The 20,073-nt window shown below is 46.7% G+C and overlaps 3 protein-coding genes across 6 annotated transcripts; 1 reads left to right on the forward strand and 2 right to left on the reverse strand.

The window, feature by feature from the left end:
• Positions 1–52: 52 nt before the first annotated feature.
• LOC118517214 (signal recognition particle subunit SRP68-like) lies at positions 53–2,338 on the reverse strand. The gene is made up of 2 exons (XM_036063192.1): positions 2,097–2,338; positions 53–1,999 (listed from the first exon to the last, which is right to left on the reverse strand). Exons 1-2 carry the CDS (start codon positions 2,203–2,205, stop codon positions 261–263), a joined length of 1,848 nt encoding a protein of 615 aa, XP_035919085.1. The 5' UTR covers positions 2,206–2,338; the 3' UTR covers positions 53–260.
• Positions 2,339–2,542: 204 nt separating this feature from the next.
• Positions 2,543–5,321, forward strand: LOC118517215 (ATP-binding cassette sub-family E member 1-like). The gene is made up of 4 exons (XM_036063193.1): positions 2,543–2,679; positions 2,978–4,524; positions 4,596–4,830; positions 4,894–5,321. The coding sequence occupies exons 2-4, from the start codon at positions 2,981–2,983 to the stop codon at positions 4,942–4,944; spliced, it is 1,830 nt and encodes a 609-aa protein (XP_035919086.1). The 5' UTR covers positions 2,543–2,679; positions 2,978–2,980; the 3' UTR covers positions 4,945–5,321.
• A 237-nt stretch (positions 5,322–5,558) lies between these two features.
• On the reverse strand, positions 5,559–13,702 carry LOC118517216. 4 transcript variants are annotated; one of them, XM_036063195.1, is made up of 4 exons: positions 13,599–13,702; positions 9,853–10,253; positions 7,099–7,382; positions 5,559–7,016 (listed from the first exon to the last, which is right to left on the reverse strand). In XM_036063195.1, the coding sequence occupies exons 2-4, from the start codon at positions 10,100–10,102 to the stop codon at positions 6,183–6,185; spliced, it is 1,368 nt and encodes a 455-aa protein (XP_035919088.1). In that variant the 5' UTR covers positions 10,103–10,253; positions 13,599–13,702; the 3' UTR covers positions 5,559–6,182. The 4 variants fall into 4 exon arrangements, with proteins under 4 accessions (XP_035919088.1, XP_035919089.1, XP_035919091.1 ...); XM_036063196.1 differs by having other exon boundaries at positions 5,612–7,016; positions 13,548–13,702; XM_036063198.1 differs by lacking the exon at positions 13,599–13,702 and adding an exon at positions 11,002–11,221 and having other exon boundaries at positions 5,612–7,016.
• Between the last annotated feature and the right edge of the window lie 6,371 nt (positions 13,703–20,073).

The raw sequence follows: 20,073 nt of genomic DNA on the forward strand, positions 1-20,073 counted from the left end.
TTGAACTGCTGTTCTGTTCGGACCGTTCGTATGGGTTTCCACTGACGAGAGGTTGGGCTTGTAACATATGGATTGTTATTTATTGGTAGTGTTGACATGCTAGTCACCGATTTCCATCCCAGTTCCAAGTCGGTGATAGTGATTAAAAAAGCGAAAAAAACAATACAGTAATCAAAAACAAAAGCAGATGCAAAATATCCCTCTACACAGATTTTTTGTTTCCGGTACGATAGGCTGCATTTCCTCTGCAAGGATTGCATTTACTTGTTAGCGCCACCACCGCCCCAGCCGAACAAACCCTTCACAAAGCCGGACATTCCGGCGGTCGCACCCTTGCCGGCCGCCTTTTGCTCGATCTTATCCTCTAGCGACGGGAAATCGACAAAGTTGAGGGCCAGATCGAAGAACAGCGGTTTGGCGGGTATCGGTTCCATCTCCGGGATCAGCTTGAACACGTTCGGGTTGCGCGAGTTCAGTGACGCGTCCTCCTTGTAGTGGGCTAGCCGTTCGTACAGTGGTTTGGACGATTTTTGACTCTTGCCAAACAGCACCGTATCGTCCGCGGTGTCATCCTCGAGGACGCTGTACGCATGGGCCGAGAATTTGCATCCCTCAATCGTGGCGATCAGCTGCTTCAGCTCGGTGCGCAAATCGAAATCCTTACAGGGCGTTTTGGAGTTGGTCGCCTCGTTGGCATACTTCTTCGATCGCTCGTACATTGCCACCGCTTCCCGCCAGCGTTTCATGGCGACCAGCGTGATGGCGATGTAGTAGCAACGGAAGGCACGGAATGAAAGCGACAGCGTTTCCATTTCGGCCTGATACGACGCTTCATTTTCCAGCCCGCTTAGCTGCTGCATTTCGGTCACGTTCTGCAGAATGATCTCGTACAGCCGCGACAGATCCTGCGGCTTTGTTTTCTTACCTCCACCGGCAAGTTGAGTCTTTTCCGCTACGTTTGGATCGTCCAGCGTCAACTTGGCCTGCGCGACGAGCAGCAGATTACGTTCCAGCGTTAGCTTTAGCCTGGTGTACGACATGTACGCCAACAGATACTGAATTCCGATCAATCCTGCCGATCCGCCGTCGGTCGTCGTTTGGCGCAACTTCGGGTCCTGCTTTATCTCATCCTTGATGGCCGCTATGGCATCCTTGCAATCGAGCAACACATTCTCCAGCATTTCTATCTTGGCCGGGAAATCTTTCGCCTTCTCAATGCTCTTGTTCAGCTCCTGTATGCTGAGCAAAAACAGTCGAACCTTCTCCGGTCGGACTGTGACGCTACGACCGCGCCATTCCGTCATCTGGAACGCTTCCATGCTTTCGGCCTTCGTTTGAGCCACCAGATGGCTCAAATTGCCCAGCAAACCAGCCTGGCCACGCATCTCCAGCAAATCGTTCACCGACGCGTTCTCGCCAACATTGTACGCACAGTAACGTAGACTGGGTTTCAGCTCTTCCACCTTGGCCCGGTAAATGGTTTGCTCTTCCTCGGGCATGGCTTGGGCAAGATTTTCGTAAATCACCTGAGCCTTCTTCAAGTTTTCGGCAGCCGATTTCCACAGCGCCAGCTCGAAATGCAACGAACCATGGATCCAGGCGGAATATGCCTCCGCTTCCAGCTTCGTACGAGCATCGCAACGCTCCGAGCTACACAGATCCTGCAGCTGCAGTGCGTACACGCACGATTTACGCAGCTTCTCAATTAGATGGAACCGTTTGCGCGGCTCCGTGTTCGACTCCTGGCGTAGCTGCATCGCGTACGACCACGTACGTTCGGCCAGCATGAGCGGGATGTGCAGGAACCGTTCGTCCGAGTCCGGTTTCTCTAGGTTGGCGAGCGTTACGTTGCGTTTCTTGTAATGTCGCCGGTCACCCTGAGGTAGGTTGAGAGTTTTCCGGAGCCGCTTAACGCGCCGGGAACAGTACCCACGGTAGCGCTGAAAGTCTCCATGGCGAAGACCATGCTGCAGCTGCATGTCCTTGATGAGACGGAGGACTACAGGTAAATCAAAGTGAAAGGGAACAATCGTTAGCACACGCACACCCAAGGAATCGTCCCACGATGATATGTTTCCACTCGGACCCAGCCTTACTTTCCACCGTAAACACTTTCATCGGCACATCGACTGGCTCCATTTCCTCCTTGCCTTCGTCCGCATCTTCCCGGCCAACCTCGGCCTTTTCTGCCTTTGATTCAACCATGCTTTAATTGATGCTGGACCCGGAATTAAACAATGTTTTAATTGAACACACAATAATTACACCGACAATTTTTGTGTGGACACGAAGTCAATTCGGCCCGTGCTTTCCTGTTTGACAGATTGTTGTCGTGTTGACAAAATCTCCTGACAGCCATGTCGACAACGGCGCTCCGAATGTCGACTCATCGACATAAGGAAGGAAATTAATTAAGTGCACAACATATTAGCGATAATAATTATCCTATATTTTTCACAATAACTTAACATTATTTTCTGCTGTAATATTATTTAAAACTAATTTATCAAACCATCAGGTATCGGAATTGTACCAGCAGCATACCCACTGTGTGTGTCAAAAAAATGCACCTCGAGCTCGGTGTCAGCTGTCAAGTGTGCTGCCTTTCCGCAAGACCAAACCCGTCTGACACGCACGAACTTTCTTTTCGTTTCTGTCCGGAATCACAAATTTCGACAGGTAAGCTAGCTTTTTCACGATCTACTCGATGCATTTCAACTATATTTGCAGATAGGCAATGTTTGAAAAGACACACAAAGTCTCCCGGCCATAGGTAAACAAGTGCCCTAGATTGGTTGGTAGGATTTGAGGTTATTCGGATGGGGAAAGGGAATTCCCATACCAAGTTGTTACCGACAGCGGGCAGGAGGCCGTACACGCACTGTGCTTACGCGTTCGCATTGCCTTTCACCTGGGCTGTGAGTGCAGCATGCAAGTGACACGTTTCTAATGTGCTGGTTGTTTATCTTTGTTACAGAAAATGTCTCGAAACCGTGCGGCCGAAGAGACGGACAAACAGACGCGTATTGCGATCGTCAGCTCGGACAAGTGTAAACCGAAGCGATGTCGGCAGGAGTGCAAGAAATCATGCCCGGTCGTGCGTATGGGCAAGCTCTGTATCGAGGTGGCGATGGACTCGAAGATCGCCACACTCTCGGAGGAGCTGTGCATCGGTTGTGGTATTTGTGTGAAAAAGTGTCCTTTTGAGGCGATCACCATCATCAACATCCCGAGCAACCTGGACAAACACACGACCCATCGCTACTCGAAGAACTCGTTCAAGCTGCATCGTTTGCCGATCCCGCGTCCGGGTGAGGTGTTGGGACTGGTGGGCCAGAACGGTATCGGAAAGTCGACGGCACTGAAAATTTTGGCCGGCAAGCTAAAGCCGAATCTTGGTCGCTATTCCGACCCACCGGATTGGACGGACATTTTGGGGTACTTCCGCGGTAACGAGCTGCAGAACTACTTTACCAAGATTCTGGAGGATAGTCTGCGTGCGCTAATTAAGCCACAGTACGTGGACCAAATTCCGAAGGCCATCAAGGGTACGGTAGGGGCACTGCTGGACAAAAAGGACGAGCGTAAGAATCAGATGGAAATCTGTGATTTGCTCGATCTGACCCACATTCGGGACCGTGAAATCCAGGCCCTGTCCGGTGGAGAATTGCAGCGGTTTGCGTGCGCGATGGTGTGCATCCAGGACGGTGACATTTTCATGTTCGACGAACCGTCGTCGTATTTGGACGTGAAGCAACGTTTGAACTGCGCCATGACGATCCGTTCGTTGATCCATCCGGACAAGTTTATCATCGTGGTGGAGCACGATCTGTCCGTGCTGGACTACCTGTCCGATTTTATCTGCTGCCTGTACGGTGTGCCCGGTTGTTACGGTGTCGTAACGATGCCGTTCTCGGTTCGTGAAGGTATCAACATCTTCCTCGACGGTTACGTGCACACGGAAAACATGCGCTTCCGAACGGAATCGTTGACGTTCAAGGTGTCGGAGTCGGCGTCCGAGGAAGAGATCAAGCGCACCTGTCACTACGTGTATCCGAGGATGAAGAAGAAGCTCGGATCCTTCACGCTCACGATAAACGATGGGCAGTTCAGTGATTCGGAGATTATCGTGCTGCTGGGAGAGAACGGAACGGGCAAAACGACGTTCATCCGTATGTTGGCCGGTAATCTGGAACCGGACGAGGAGTCGGAACCGCTACCAGTGCTGAACATTTCCTACAAACCGCAGAAAATCTCGCCCAAGAGCCAGTCGACCGTGCGGTACCTGTTGCATGAGAAGATTCGCGATGCCTACATCCATCCGCAATTCGTGGCGGACGTGATGAAGCCGCTGAAGATCGAGGAAATTATGGATCAGGAGGTGCAGAACTTGTCCGGTGGTGAGTTGCAGCGTGTGGCACTGGTGCTTTGTCTCGGCAAACCGGCCGACGTATATTTGATCGACGAACCGTCTGCCTATCTGGATTCCGAGCAACGTCTTATTGCGGCCAAGGTCATCAAGAGGTAAGAAAGCTTTGTTAAGAAAGATGCGACGGAAGAATTACTGAAACGATTCTTTTTTATTTATTTTGCAGATATATTCTACACGCCAAAAAGACCGGGTTCGTCGTGGAGCACGATTTTATTATGGCAACTTATCTGGCGGACCGGGTGATCGTTTTCGAGGGTCAACCGTCGGTGGACACGACCGCACACACGCCTCAATCACTGCTGAACGGTATGAATCGGTTCCTGGAGCTGCTGGAGATCACATTCCGACGCGATCCGAACAACTTCCGGCCAAGAATCAACAAGCTAAACTCGGTGAAGGTAAGTCGGTGTGTTGCTGCTTATGCCGTACGGCTTGTACTTGATTATATGGTAACATTTCAGGATGTGGAGCAAAAGCGTGCCGGTCAGTACTTCTTCTACGAGGAATCTTAAGCCGGCGACGACAATTTTAGCAACGATCAGTATGTGCACGGCGCGATGCAGGACCGATTTTTAGTTTTCTTTGTTTTGCCTGCCCTTTCCGGGCACGTTCGATGTACGTGCCGTGAGGGGGAAAACAACGCATCCGGCGATAATAGTGATTTTCTAGGCGCCAAACAACAACAATAACAGCAACAAAAACTTAAGACAAGGGCGTCCATCTCTCTCTTGCTGAGCGGCTTGTTTCGTTTGCAATAACGCGCTCGCCCTCCCGGGTGTGACGACGAAAGGTGGCTTTTGTTTTTTTTTAAATCTTATACAGTTTTTCGTTTGACTCTTTTCATACAAATAAACACGGATTGTAATTATGAGGAAGAAGACCGAAATTATCACACCTTGTTACCCGTTCATTTGCTGCCTTGGGGACTGCCATGGGAAACTGCCGTATCAACATGGTAATCCTTTTGCTTCGGTCTGATTCAATCCGCCGCGGAAGATAATTCAACCAAAACAAACGGTGCTGCAGCAGATTAGCAGACGAAGGTCAGGGAATGGGGTGGACCCTTTTTAAGGGACTACGGCAGGGACGGTGTGGCAACGCGGAAGCTCAACTAAACGCGATCTGTAGTAACAGCTGTTTATTGAATCCAACAAAAACAGGTCATCTTACACTAGCGGCTTATCGCATCAACAGGTTTAATTGGTAACATCTTAGCAGCCTGCTTCTTCCATCGATCGTTTAAGGCTGAAGAAGGGCACACGTGGCACACGAGCGGCGTTTGCAGTTCGCCGTCTTAGCAATCGCAACGTAGGCAAATTTCACGGAGACCGTCTCCTAACCCTCGCGTCTCTCGGGTACGCTAATCGCGCGCACCTTACGACCGGTTGTTTTCCGATTGCGCAATCGCACAATAAGCAAGTCTCAGCTTTTCAAACGATCCCTATCGCAGTTAAATATGTTTTTTTTCTGTTTTGCACTTTCGTAATCCGGCTGTCGACCACACACACGCCTCAAATGCGCACTATACAAGTACAAACTATCGCTACGGTTTTTGTTGTTCTTTCTAAGCTGACTAAAGCATAACACAAACACACTGTACAATGAACGTTGCGGACTGACTAACCCGTTGAGGCCCGTGCGGATCTCTCAACTAAGCCCTTGAATTCGCAGCTTTCTGGCACACGCGCAACGGTTGAACTCTCACCGACACACTCACGCCCCCTTTAAGATAATACGACGGTTCTGCACCTTAGATGATCTCCGTGTTGAGCCGCTGCAGCACGCCCTGGTCGTACATTTCCAGGGCAATGTCGCGCATTCGCGTGTGGTAGTTGACCGAGACCATCTGTGCGATCCGTTTGTCGTGTTTCTTCGTTTTGAAATCATTGATCGTAACCGCATCCAGGTCGGGTATTTGGTCCGGGTTGAAGGTAACGGCCGGCAGCAACCACATCGCAATGCCCAACCCGTACGGCAGGCAGCGATCGTACTGGGCCCGCAGCCGCTGGTACGAAAACATTTCTGCGAAATGGCGCATCGTGGACGCTGCCGCAGCTGGATCGTCGTACGAGCAAAAGTGTTCCTTCAGCGCTTCCAACAGTGTCCGGCGGTACTGGAGCAGCAGGTCGGTAACGTGCTGTTCGCGCATCGCGCGCTCCGTACTCGTGTACAGCAGATGCAGTATGTCGAGCACCGGTGTGGTGCAGCGCATCGTTTGTAGATCGATCAGCTTGACGTGCTGCCGATCGGCACTGAACATCAGATTGTTGACCCAGGTGTCACCGTGGCTGATGACACGCCACGCGTCGTCCACGCCGTTGCACACGAGCCCGGACATGATGCGATAGAGCCGGCCGGTCAAACCTTCCACCGCCCGGATCGGCTCGTCCAGATCGCCCTCGCTACTGTTGCTGTACCGCAAACTGTCCAGCGCACCGCGCAGCGACGACTCGAGGGAATGTGTGTAAAAATCGGCCGCCTCCGGACAGTACACGATCTCGCGCACTTTCGCACAGACGTCGGCAAACTCGCGCGGTTGCGTGTGTTTCAATGCCAGCGAGACTGCGTGCAGTTTGGCCAGTTCCTGCGACAAAGTACACGAAAGTCCTCCATCAGCCTACTTGCATTACGGGGCGAATGGGCGTATGGGACTGGTGGAAACTTACCTTCATGACGGCCATACAGTGTTCGAAGCTAAGACCGATCCGTCGGTCTTCCATCGCGTACCCGCTGGTGGTAAGATCCTCCAGCACGATCCGGTCACCATGATCGTCGCTGCCCGCCGTCACACACTTCGGGTACGGTAGATCGTACGGCGATATCCGCTGCAGGACGGGAATGATGCTTGCGTAGGCGGTGATTTCGTTCTCGAATGCGGCATCGCACCGGAACAGCATCCGTCGGTTAGGGTTTGTGATTTGACGTTTGAAAATCAACGAAATCGTAAATACTAATAGGGGAAGAGAGGGAGAGGGAGAGAGAGAGAGAGAGAGAGAGAGAGAGAGAGAGAGAGAGAGAGAGAGAGAGAGAAAAGGATAAGACTATTAGCAATATGGCTAAGAACTTGGGTAAAACTATACATCGTGCTATTTCTCAACCTTGCTTTAAATATTAAAGGATGATCCAAGCACAAGTTTTGCGGGATCTCTTCAGTATATGAGTGGCGTAACATTGACCAATGTATGTCTAGCTAGTTCCTAGATTTTAATCTTCTCAACTACAACAAAAAAGCCAAACTTGTGACGAATTATCGAATCAAATGAACGTTGGATGCCATGGAGGTGATCTTAAGATTCTTTGAAGATCTTGATTCTATATTGCAGAGAATACAGCTTGCTTATTGCCACTTAGAGCTGCTCTAGCTTGCATGGCAGACTTCTAACAGGCATGGCAAAGTAATACCTCCTGAAGTTGTAGTGCCAAAGCAGAAGAAGTCTGCAAAGTCTGATGAGCTGGTGACTTAAGGATCACTTCAAGAGACCGTTGTGCATCCCTTGATGCTGTATATCTTCTCCTAGCATACAGGAAGAGTTGACCGTTAATCGAAGGCAAATCCTGTGTCTTGAGAAGTGAATTCTAGTTCCAAACTGCGCGCCCACCCAGAAGCCCGGCCAATGTGCGTAGTATACTACGCAGCGTAATGTTTGTGTAGTGCAAACACACATCATTTACTTAATGACGCGCAATTGATGCGCTTTGGAAAGCATTTCTACCCACACTGCAGCTTGAATGGAATCAATTCCCCTGCGCACCACAAAGGAAGCAATCAAACGAATCAATACGGCAATAGTATTCGCTCGTCATCATCTGGCATCATAGCGGCTAGGCCCAACACCACCACCAGCCTGACCACGACGTCAGCGCGATTGTTTCGCGTCGCTGCGCTTTAACCTATTTTACTCCGTTTGCTCGCTGATACCACCTCGGTCAAAGTGGGTTAGCTTAGAAACCTTGAAATAAATTCGACGCTTGGTGATGGTGGAAGAGGGTGGGAGAGCGAGAGAGAGAGAGCGAGGTGAGCCTGGGGTGGGGAGGGACAAGCCTCTCGACAATCAAAGGGGTTGTCCGCTTTTTAAATATGCAAACACTAATCTATTTCAAAGCAATGCATCAAAATAGAAGTCTTCTAGAAGCTGTGCATATACTCACATCCATCTCCATCGGGTGAGATGCACCCGAGCAGGTGGATCAATAATCTACAGCAAAGGGGGGTTTCCTTTTCCTGAGCACTGAGTAGGGGGAAAAAACGAGTGCTTAGGTCAAGGGTCAATGGGAAGTTGGAAATGGTCCAGTATTGTGCTATTTTTCCCCTATTTTTTTTTACCAAGCGTCCGCATAATAGATTATTGTAAAATGAATTGATTTTACGAGTTCCGGTTCTTTTTTGTTTAGTTTAAAATAGTTTTCCTATCTACAACGTGAGTCATCATCAGCACGGTATCGAATGGATCGTAAAATAGCCTGTGTCTGTGCCACTGGGAATGCAGCTACTGGCGCCAGCTCGAGGTCATTGCATTCCACGCTGACATTGAATGCAACGGTTTCGCGTGTTCGGGTGTGTATGTGCATGTGTGTTTCCATTGTTATTTCTTGCTTCCGTTCCCTTCCCGAACTTGACATTGAAACGAAATTTCTTTGGCACGAGAATAATCGATTTTAAGCATTGCACAGCAAACATGCATCACGGGACCATTCCATTTCACGTTTTGCGATTACGATTCTTCTACTCGTACCGTACCGCATGCTCGGGGGACGAGTTTTGTATTTTTTCCCTGCCTGGCTTGAAAGTTACTGGGCGTCTCCATCGGCCCCATCATTGCAGCGCGAACTTTCACATACACGCTCGAAACTTTTTTTTAATCTACGAGAGTATATCGCGTTTTCCCCCCCACGGGGTTTTTCTCTTTCGCTCTTTCTCTACCCATTAACGGAAAAATGCAACGAAAGGGTTTAGCTTTCTTCCGCAACAACAACAGCAACACCTTACCGCCTCAGGGGGTGGATGCATTCTTAATGGTGCATGCTATCACCCACCCGGCCGGGGAGGAAAGTTCAGCTGTGTTTGCTATGTTGCACCTGGTTTGAACTCGTGCCCGTACCCGACAAACACCAAACAGCACCAACAGTGGGGCCCAAGCGGATAGAGTAAGACGGAAAAGCTCGGTGAAGGTCGGTCATTGCTCAACTTAGAACAGTGTTTGGCGCTCTGTACGTGCGGGCAGACGCGTTCTCCAACACCGCTTCACTAGCACCACATGTGGGTGTTTGATGTGAAATGCATCGATGTTAATGAAAAAAGAACATAGAATGCAGGTGTATTGTTAGCGGTCGTGTGTTTTAAGCGAATAATTCTATTAGAAAACTACATAAAATCGTTAGACTCTTCTTCTTAAGCTTTATACACACTCACTAGCACTTACCATGATTGCGCCCGTCGGATGATTTCGCTTTGCAGTGGGCCACCACTCGTTTGATGATCGACATGTAATTGTCACCTTCGCGGCTGCCCGGCCCACAGTCGACCAGATCGACCGAAAGCGTCTGCCACAGATCGGCCTTCTGCTGCATCCGGATAATGTCAACGATCGTGTCTTTTCGCTCGATCATGTAAACATCCCGATCATCATCCACGAACCCACCGACGATGCCGACCGCTACCTCCTGCTTCATTGCGTTGTTTACACCGTCTAACACTAACTTTCAACAATATTGCTTTGTTTTTTTTTGTTTCTCCCAGCCGGGGGATGTTTTAACTAGTTGCCGCTTTTTATTCTTTTGTACACGTAAACACAACACACAATCACCACTCACTGCTGGTTGGCTGGAGGAGAGAGAAGATTGGTGAGTCCCCGTACGGGTGGGACATATTGCTGTTTATGTTTTCGGGTTTTCCGCAGCTTTTCACAGACACCGAAAGCTTAAACCAATGCCGCCGCAACCAGAAAGCAGACCGCGCGAGAAAGGTACCTGCAGCGAGCGCACCGAACCACGACCACGAGAAACTACGTCCTTGACCAACGACAATACGTCACGGAGTGGGACATCATTTCACCGCCAAAAACCAAGCTCTCGAGCGGCTCGGGCAGCTTGTTGTAGCTTTTGCAGCTGCGACGCGTGTGAAAGTGAACCCGAACACTCTGGTGCAGGTCAGGACGGGCACACTGTCGTACGACCGTACGACGACGACGACGACGACGACGACGACGAACGGTAAGTACAGTACGCTACGGCGGCTGACAACGAAGTGTTTATTATTGCATCTACCGACGACGGCCGAAGGCAAAAGAAGCTTTGGCGTTCATAACGGCCTGCACGCACACTCGTGCACCGGCAGCTATACGCAGCGTACACGGGCACGTTCGTAGTGATGGCGCGCGGCCGTCCGAGTGTACTTAGAGCGCGTATTTAGTAGTGTGTGCTTTATCGTGGTGCTGCGAACCACACCAGCCCGCGAACGAACGCAAACGAACGTGTAGAATCGCGCGTACTGTTCGAGTAACCCACTTTTTGTTTTGTTTTGCTTGCCGTGTCACAGCAGAAGGGACACAATTTCGCGTTTTGTTTGTTACCGAAAGCCTGAACGGTCGGTGCGACAAGTGCGTAGCGTGACATTCACGCGTCTCACACGTAAATCCCGATCCATCCGTCGATCGCTCGTGTGTATTGCGACGGATCGGCAACTTGCAAACCGTACGATCGGCGTTCAATTAGTAAACGATCACGCACTACTACCAGGGCTCTCGATCGCCGCCGCTGCTGCGGCCAGTGCCGAAAATGATTGGAAACCACACACCGGGCCTGTTTGTACGATGGCGGGCGAGTCGCGGTGTGTCGGTGTGTGCGTGAATCATGACAACCGAAACCACGTGCGTCCTTGAAAATGCGGAGGGCATCGAACGAAACGGTGCGCGCACGGTGCGTTGCCACCATCGTACGCTGGACAGCAGCAGCGCGCCTTCTCTCGCCCTCTCTCTCTCTCTCTCGCACTCCCACCCGTTTGGTTGGTGCGCGCCTGTCGCGCAGTGGCGCCGTTAGGCAGCGCCGTGTGGTACCGAGCGTTAGTGTGTGCATCAAATGCACTTGACTTCAATAAGCCACATTCTTCGGGCTGCATCATCGATCGGGGCGGCGCGATCGGTTCACCTTCATCGTGTCGACGACACGCACGTCAATCCGTCCAAGTTAGATGCTCGCGCGTTTGTGTGTGCGAGAAAACGGTGTGTGTAGGTGTCATCTTAGGTTTGCAAAGCACGCGGCGGCGTTGACGATCATCACTGATGACTGGTGCTTTGTCCCGTCCGTCTTGTCTTGGCTTGCTTTCGTGACCTCTGCCGCGTACCAGCCGTGCGGCGGCAATAGCTTCTCCCTCGTTTTTTGCTCTCTCTCGCTGCAAAGCTTTTTATTACGCACCGAGCTGAGATGCGTGGAAAGTGTGCACCAAAGGACAGTCGCTAGAAAGCGGCACTTGAGCACACAACCCCTTTACTTCCTTTTGGAATGTCAGACCGTAACTCGCCTTGACATTGAAGCTTTGAATGTCACGCCTAAGCCGATCACATGCGGCGCGAAAGGTTTTGGATGCTGCACGATGCTTTCCGTTCGGTTTGTGGTGTATGGCACAAATAGGCTTATGGTTGAGTGTCTGCTGAACTGGTTAGGCTCAATTTTAGTTAACCATTTTCAGTTTATTTACAAAACTTGCTAAAGCTCAACTGGATGTTTTAGAAGCTCCAACTTCCAAAGTAAAAAGAATCCACAAAAATGTGAATGTCAATCAGTTGCTATAAATAGCACAGACGCCCAAATTTTCCAGTTTTACAAGGCGGGGTATTTTCCATAAACCGATCGGTCATTGTACTTGTTTAACAAAACACCTACCATTTGATTCTAACCATAGCGGGATTGATATCTCCCTACTACTCCTCGTCTCCCTGCGCAAACCCGAAGCTCTAACCGGTTGGAGGACAGTGGTAATCAAAATATTGTAGAAAGCCAGAAGTCAAACCTTGACCGACAATGGGTGTCGAATGGGGCTTTTAAAACGACGAAGAATTCGACGATTCCGTGGAATTTATAGACCCGTCCAGAAACGTACCGCTACCAACCGGCCGAAGAAAAAGTATTGAAATATTAACTCCATTACTTAAGCACCGCCACTTAGAGCACTTCTGAATCGTTAAGCTCATTAAGCTTACCAAGTACCATGCTGCAATAAATCCTGTATTCGCCGCCACCGAACCGCAACCTGCCGCTGACGACCTCACTTCACCCGGTCTGGGTCCGGTCTGTTGCAATGCTGCATTCGATTCCCGTTTCACTGAAAGAGGACGTTTCACCGACACTTTTGCCCAAAACGCAAAACGAGTCGGACCGAAGGACCTTGAAGGAATTGGTGTCATGAAGCTTTTAATGCAACGCGCAGGCAAAGCTTGCGCCGGCAAATTTTCACTGTAAGCGAACCGCGCTGTCAACTGGACGCGAATGTTGTGGATTATTATTCATATTGTGCAGTGTTGGCGCACATGATGCAATCAGTGTGTCAGGATGGATTGGGCTGGAAAGAAAGTTTACGTGACATCATAATTTGCGTGCCCGCGACACGCACAATTGGAATCTCAATTATGTCACGCCCGCGCCATGGGCCGGTCCGGTACTTGTACCGCGCGCCGATAACAGACGATCGATTGCATAAATGGAATGTTTGGCAATGTTGCTGTGGGGTTCGCTATTGGCAAGCGGGTCGTCAGCAGAGAGAAGAATTATTTTGAATAAATTTTTGAAAATCCAATAGCGCACACGCGCACCACATATGCGGCACCCATGTTTAATGTGCCCCGGACGGTAATAAATGGTTCGCTGAGCAACTGAGCCTTCGGCGTATTACAACATGGCGAACTGTATCGTCCTGTATGCACAATGAGTATGCCAATTCTTTTGCTTAGTATACTTAACAGCACATGGGGCAAAAACAAAACCCTCCAAGACAATACAGTCTTTAATTAGAACGTCTACAAGATTCGCCTGAGGTACTTCTTATCACTTGTTGCTATTTGCTTTCCGAACTGTCAGGACATAACCAAGCGGAACTTCACACACAAAGGAAACTCAGATTTACGGTTTGTGGCAGTAGTAGGCTTTAGTAGTAGCTGGGCTGTGTTTAGAATACCGAGATGTTGGCTCCAGATAGGGCCAGGTCACAAAACACCGTCCGACACTAACAAACGCACAAACAAGAATGACTGAGCGGTGCGCTACTGCGACTGCAAATATAGGGCCCCCTTGTAGGACCGAGGAATAAATATTCTAACGGTCTAGCGTGACAAACAGGCTAGTTTGAAATTGTTTACGCTAATCCGGTGTTTTCGAGTAGTTATTTTCAAAACATTACTTGTTGCAGTAATTGGCAAAAGTGTGTTACCTTTCTTACCTTTAGTGGGCAGTAGATTGATATTTATCTGAACAAAAAAAAAAATCCGCGAAAGGATTGAAAGTTTTAACTAAATCATTAAAGTTGCTTTTTTAGTATCCTCGTGTTACCACGTGGAAGCCATTTTGAGATATCCAAATATTAAAAGTTGCATGACTCATCAGTAAAAGCGTCGAGAAACATATGACAGATGTAAAGATTAACCGGGGTTTTAGTGTCTTTTAATGCGACATTTAAAAAAGAAGCTAATTAATCCCTTAAAATGTGTTAGAATAGGCAAATAATCCTTGCCCGTTTATGAGACATTACCTTTCCATTTGCCATCGGTGAGTTCTACGCTGACGTTCTACGATGTCGGTCGGTAGTGTGTCTAATAGTAGGTTTACATAATAAAGCTTACAATGTAATTGATTTGCTTCAGTCGGAACAACACGCTCTAATGTTGTTTGAAAGCAACCGTTTTTAATTGCAATATGTTTTTCAAAACCTACCGACGGTTCAACGACCTACCGATCGTCGAGACGTAAATGTTGTACGTAAAAGTGAACTATTGACTTTTGGATGTACTCACTTACTACCTCGCTACTGGGATTGCCCATAATAACAACCCCTTTTCCGGGTTTAAACTCCGTGTTAGAAGTCCCGCCAGGACAGTTCATGGCCGGTCATTTGTTAATGAGGAAAAAATCTAGACAATTCTGGAGCTTCAGATTGACGTACTAGACCAATCAGGTTCAATGACTTGTCATCAGGTAGTTGTTTGTATGGCACAATGATCTCTTACTCTGTCAGGTGCTCCATTCATGTGCTAACTGGCCCAACAGGTTTGTCAGTTTGACGTGCCTAGTGTCATGGTACCTGTTAGAAAGTGGTGCAATACTGGCAATACCTGGTACCTGTTAGTAGTGGAATTTCTGGCAATACTTCATTTTACGGGTAAATCGAAAGCTATTGTTTCTACCTGGTTGTTTGTAACTAGCTGACTGTCTGGTTCGTTGACTCATCCCTGGACAAGCGCGTTGTACCCTTTTAACTTTTTCTTTTTGATCCTGTTGAACATCCTTCCTGACAGGGCATTGGAACACTTCAAACATTTCTAGTATTTTAGTTCGAAAAGTATTTTGCAGGATTTCCATAATCGCGATCTTATTATGTTTTATAACAGAAAGAAGATCGTTCTTCAAAAATGTAGGTATGGTTAGATCTAATGTATCACATTTAGTGCAAACTTTTTATGCCTCGGAATTATAAGTTCTGCCTGGCGTCAATACATCGAGCAATCTACGCATGCGATTTCTAGTTTCCTTGCAGTTTATATAACAGCAGCAGCAGGGGTACGATCGAGATGGGATCTTATCGTGTTGGAAACTGCAAACACTAAACCTGCGGATTGCATGATGATTTCATGTTTAATTCAATTAATATTACAAATGCATAACAAGAACACGTCAGCAGAATCAACAGAACCTAACCTTGACCTGTAACGGTAAGAAAACTGAAGGTCAGAAACTGAAAGAAATTATGTTAAAAAAATGGTAAAAAATGATGACTAACTCAGCTTAAATCACCGCAACCAAGGAAATTGTCCCTTAGACGACGACTATGAGAACTAGATATAGGAAACAGTTAGAGTTAAATACCTCGCAACAACTCGACCGGTAGATCACACGGGATGCAAGGTAATTCGACTTACTATTTATGATTGTTGTATCTACGTTATAATATTTCGTTTTTAACTTTAAGCTACATTTTCTACCTAAAGCTTTGATCAAATAATCTTCGCTTTGTAGTCCTGTGATAATCCCTTTGCTTGCTCTTCGCGACCGAGAATCATGACGGGCACACAACTCGTACACAATATCCAGTGCTTAAATGTTGCATGAAAAACTTGAACGCAATACCAGCCCCTAGCGTGCGACCGGTCAGTGTTTCTTAAGTGTATCTGAAGCTTTCATGAACTTGAAAAACATGAACATGAACATGAAAAATACATTTTTGTTAATTAAGCAGTTTATTACAAGCGTTTATTACAAAACTTTCCAGATCCATGATTTAGCATTCATATAAAAAAAAGTTGTCGACACGCTGAATCAATAGGACCACGCGCACTTGTTCATAATTTAAAAAGAGAGGTTCTTCCTCTTCCTTGGCTGGCACTACAACCTGGAAAGGTCTCGGCCTGCCATTTCTGGCTTTCTGTGACTTGGCCGAGACGATAACGGCGTTGGCCGGACCGGGGTTCAAATCCCATCCAGATCGATCCCCCGTAGTGAGGACTGACTATCCAACTACGTGGTATCATTAAGTCTAGTAAGCCGAAAATGGCAGGCATGACCTAAGAGGTCGTTGATATGTGAGCCTTATTAAATGTCGCAAACATTAGCTGCTAATTCTGAAGATGTTAGTGTGTAAAAAAGATGTTACCAATTTAAGCGAAGCTTCATTGTTATTTGTCCAAATCCCAATCCAAATTCTACCGGATTACTAGGCCTCTTTGAAGCGTCTTATAATTAAATTAAAGTCCATACGGAAGGAGCTCGTTAAGATAGGGATATTAAGGACGCACGGAAAGGATGCTTTTCGGAAATGCAACACACGCTAAGGAAGGTTCGTAACGATTACACACCTCATTAAATTCACTACAAATTACAAGACACAGAACAGAGGAATCGAATCGAGTTCCTCTACGACAATAAAAACAGCGAAGAGAGAGAGAAAAAAAAAACATTATCGAATACAATCTTGCACACATTGAGAAGCACCTGCTCACATGCTTATGTTAAAAAAAAAACACGGCATTCATCATAATGATCATGATGAAATGTCCTAGTACATTTCAATTTTAGTCCCTCCCGGTGTAAAAAGTGAAGGACTAAAATGGAGCTTAGAATATATTGGATATGTCTTGCGATGTAAGGTACCTTACCACAATCTTGTGAGGACTGTTGATTGAAGCATTTTAGCAAATATTTCAATGCATAAAATGTTCTCAAACTTCCAAGAGGCAAGCAAATTTAAGCTGGGTTTAATTAGTCGTTATTTATGTAAAGACCCAACTATATTTCCATCACAAAGTTGATGGTATTCATTAGGGATGGTTTCCACATTAAAAGCAAAAGAACTATCGGCTGTTGCTGATAAGATACCTTTATCTATGAATCGGACCTTCACTGTGAACTTAGTCTAATAAGCTAGCTAATTGTGAAAACAAACAGCAAAAGTTCTCATTAGCAAACACAATGGCTGCGGTGAGAACCTATGGGAAGAGAAGGTAAGCAGGCACGTAAAAGACGCTTCAGGTTTCGAGAAGAAGTTAGTAGATTCCTATCATAGATCCACCACAACCGATTAGAGCAGGCAACTACCCTTATAAGTTTACCCCTCTTTCTCCCCCTGTTGGGCGATCGGTTAGCCATTAAAACAACGCAAACTCTGTGGCAGCCGGTTACCACAACACTGTGCCGAGCACAGAGAAGGATTTCGAATTAAAATTCAAAGCTGCCCAGTTATAACATTCATCAAAATTCAGTCGCCCGTTTGCTTCGGAGACGTTCCAGAAATTCGTTACACCCATCCAGACCCCGACGATATGCGGTTTGACATTGGGCGAAATGTGCGATCCGTGGTAAATTCACGCATCACATTACCGCCGAACCGAACTACGCGGGGGAAAAACTGGAACTCGCTCCTAGTTCCTCACCCCCCTCCCCCCCGATCCGCGTGGAAAGCGTAGCGGAAGATTGAAAACCCATGACAAAGCCGATAATCTTCCTTTGTCAGGGCTGCGTGCCAGAACCGATGAGAGTTCCTGGTCCCAATCGCTTTTATCGCCGCGCCGTAGCTTTTGTTGCGGAACAATAGATTTCGATGCCGACAAAGTGAAAATTAAAATGTTTTTCTTTCCATTTCCTCCTTTGTTCGCGTCTTTCGATCGGTTAGCGGGGGTTAAAAACTGCGTCGTAGGAGTATGGTGATCCTCAGGTGGGTTGTTGCTTTTTTTTGGGAAACTATTTCTCTACGAAATATGATAAGATCTGAAGAGGTTCTAGCGAATTTTAAATGTTGAAGTTTGCTTTAATGTGCGTTTGAGATACTTTTGTAAGTTGAGCCATCCTTAGAACAAACATCTTGTGATAAGAAATGAAAAAATGTTATAAACTTTAAATGGTTAAAGAAAAATAGACAATCGTGGTACAGTTATTAATTATTTTTTTTGGAAAGGTTTGGAAAAAGCTAGTTTTGGGTTTCCTCTCCGAAAATCAGAAATGCAATATGCGGTATTTGGGATTAGTTATAACAAAACTACTCATCATATATTGCATCTATTGTATAAGTTACGTTTATCGTTTATTTCCACTTTTAGTCAAATGACCTCTTCTCGATCTTCAATTATCTCTTGAACCGTTGTGAAGAATTATCTAAGAGATTTTATTTATTTATTTATTTATTTATTTATCATCTCAACGATAATTTTCTGATTTTGGCATGTCTTGTTTATTGAACGACTTTATGCGACTTCAATAACTCGCAGATCTTGGTGATACCCAAAAAGAACAATAAATCTCGGTGATAACCACGGCGAAGAGCTGTATTTGGAAGTATTTATCGTCTAACTATTTCCATCCATAATGGGAAATGGCAAGGACAAAAGAGTCCTTCCAACTTCTTCCAACTTCTGATAAGAATCATTTATGTAAAATCAATTCCTTTTGTCAGCTTGAGACTTTAAAACTTAGTGCCAAGGTTTCTTCTTCCTTGACACTACAACCTCGAAAGGTCTCGGCCTGCCATTTCTGGCTTTCTGTGACTAAATTTTACCCGTAGCAAAGTTGTCAGCCCTGCGTAATGGGATTTGAACCCCGGTCCTGGCGAGTGAAGACAGGCGCCGCTGTCGCCTCGGCCACCGGACGCCCCGCGAATATTCTTACAAGACTATTTTTCATTTATTTATAGAGGCTTTGAGTCTTTCGCCTCTTCCCGGTGTTAAAGTTATATGGCTATTGAGGTTACGTCTTGCGTAGTAAAGTGCGTATTAAAAACTATTACTAAGTGGCTAGTGAAAAAAACTATTGCAGTGCAAAATTTAACTTCTCTATTAATTTTATGTGATGATGCGATGTGTAGAAACCGTATAAGACGGTTCTGTTGCTGTTTGCCGGGTAAAAGAATGATGGCAAAGTCGGTATCTGGTTGGCAGGTGTTTTGATGTGGTGCGTTTCTATGGTAATCGGCAAGGATATGGCGGACGGTGATGTCGACACCACAGAAGCTGCAGAGTGGAGGACAGGATCTTTCGTGGAGGTAGGAGTGCGTCAGGCGGGTGTGTTCGATGCGGAGGCGGGAAAGGACTCGTTGGTTGCGGCTGGAAACTTGCAATACAACACTCTTCCTCAATGCTGCAATTCTAGAGCTCGAGACCCTACCTACAAAATTCAATTTATTCTCCGGACCATAGTCCATAGTCCTAGTCGTAGTGCTTTCAGAAATCTTTAATTTTAACAACATTTGTTAAACATATAAATCATGTGATCAGAAAATTAATAAGCCATTGTAACATTTGCTGCGGATCGATTAATTAAGGATAAAAGTAGAGCGACGTCAAATTCGAGTAGGTCTTGTTGAAGCAGGAAGCCATTGATAAAAAAGGAGGCTCATTAGAGCTATGATGCGTTCTCCGGAAGCCAATACTTTAATACTCCCAACTTTGTGAACTTCGGGATAAAGTTAAAACTTTACCCAGTTAACGCATCTGAAGAATCTACTTCATTTTAAGCAATTTGGCAATAAAAATAGATTCAACTGTTCCTAGCAGTAACCGATGAAGGTGTTGCTCAGGATGAAACGAGAGAGCTTCGTTTATATTACTTCTAAATATTCTTGTAAGGATACCATACAACAAACTGGAATCCGACTATAGATCGATCTCAGTATCCGTTACGCAATAAAAGAAAAAAGCACGGACAAGCTATTAATATGAGACGATTAAATTGCTGTAGGAAAATCAAAAAAAGCGACACAAGTGACAATTTAAACATTCACAGTCAGCGGTATTGTTGACCCATGTTATTACGCTTGACTGGATTATAATCATTGCTGCAAGTTGGAAGAATAATTTTGCACGTTGCTCGCTCGACTCGTGTACCATTCATGCAACTAACTGCAAAAATGCATCGCTATCATAAAGGGGGTGCGCGGAAGGTGATACGCGGAGAGG

The sequence above is a fragment of the Anopheles stephensi genome, unplaced genomic scaffold, assembly GCF_013141755.1.
Source record: "Anopheles stephensi strain Indian unplaced genomic scaffold, UCI_ANSTEP_V1.0 ucontig7, whole genome shotgun sequence".
NCBI classification, from domain to species: Eukaryota; Metazoa; Arthropoda; class Insecta; order Diptera; family Culicidae; genus Anopheles; species Anopheles stephensi.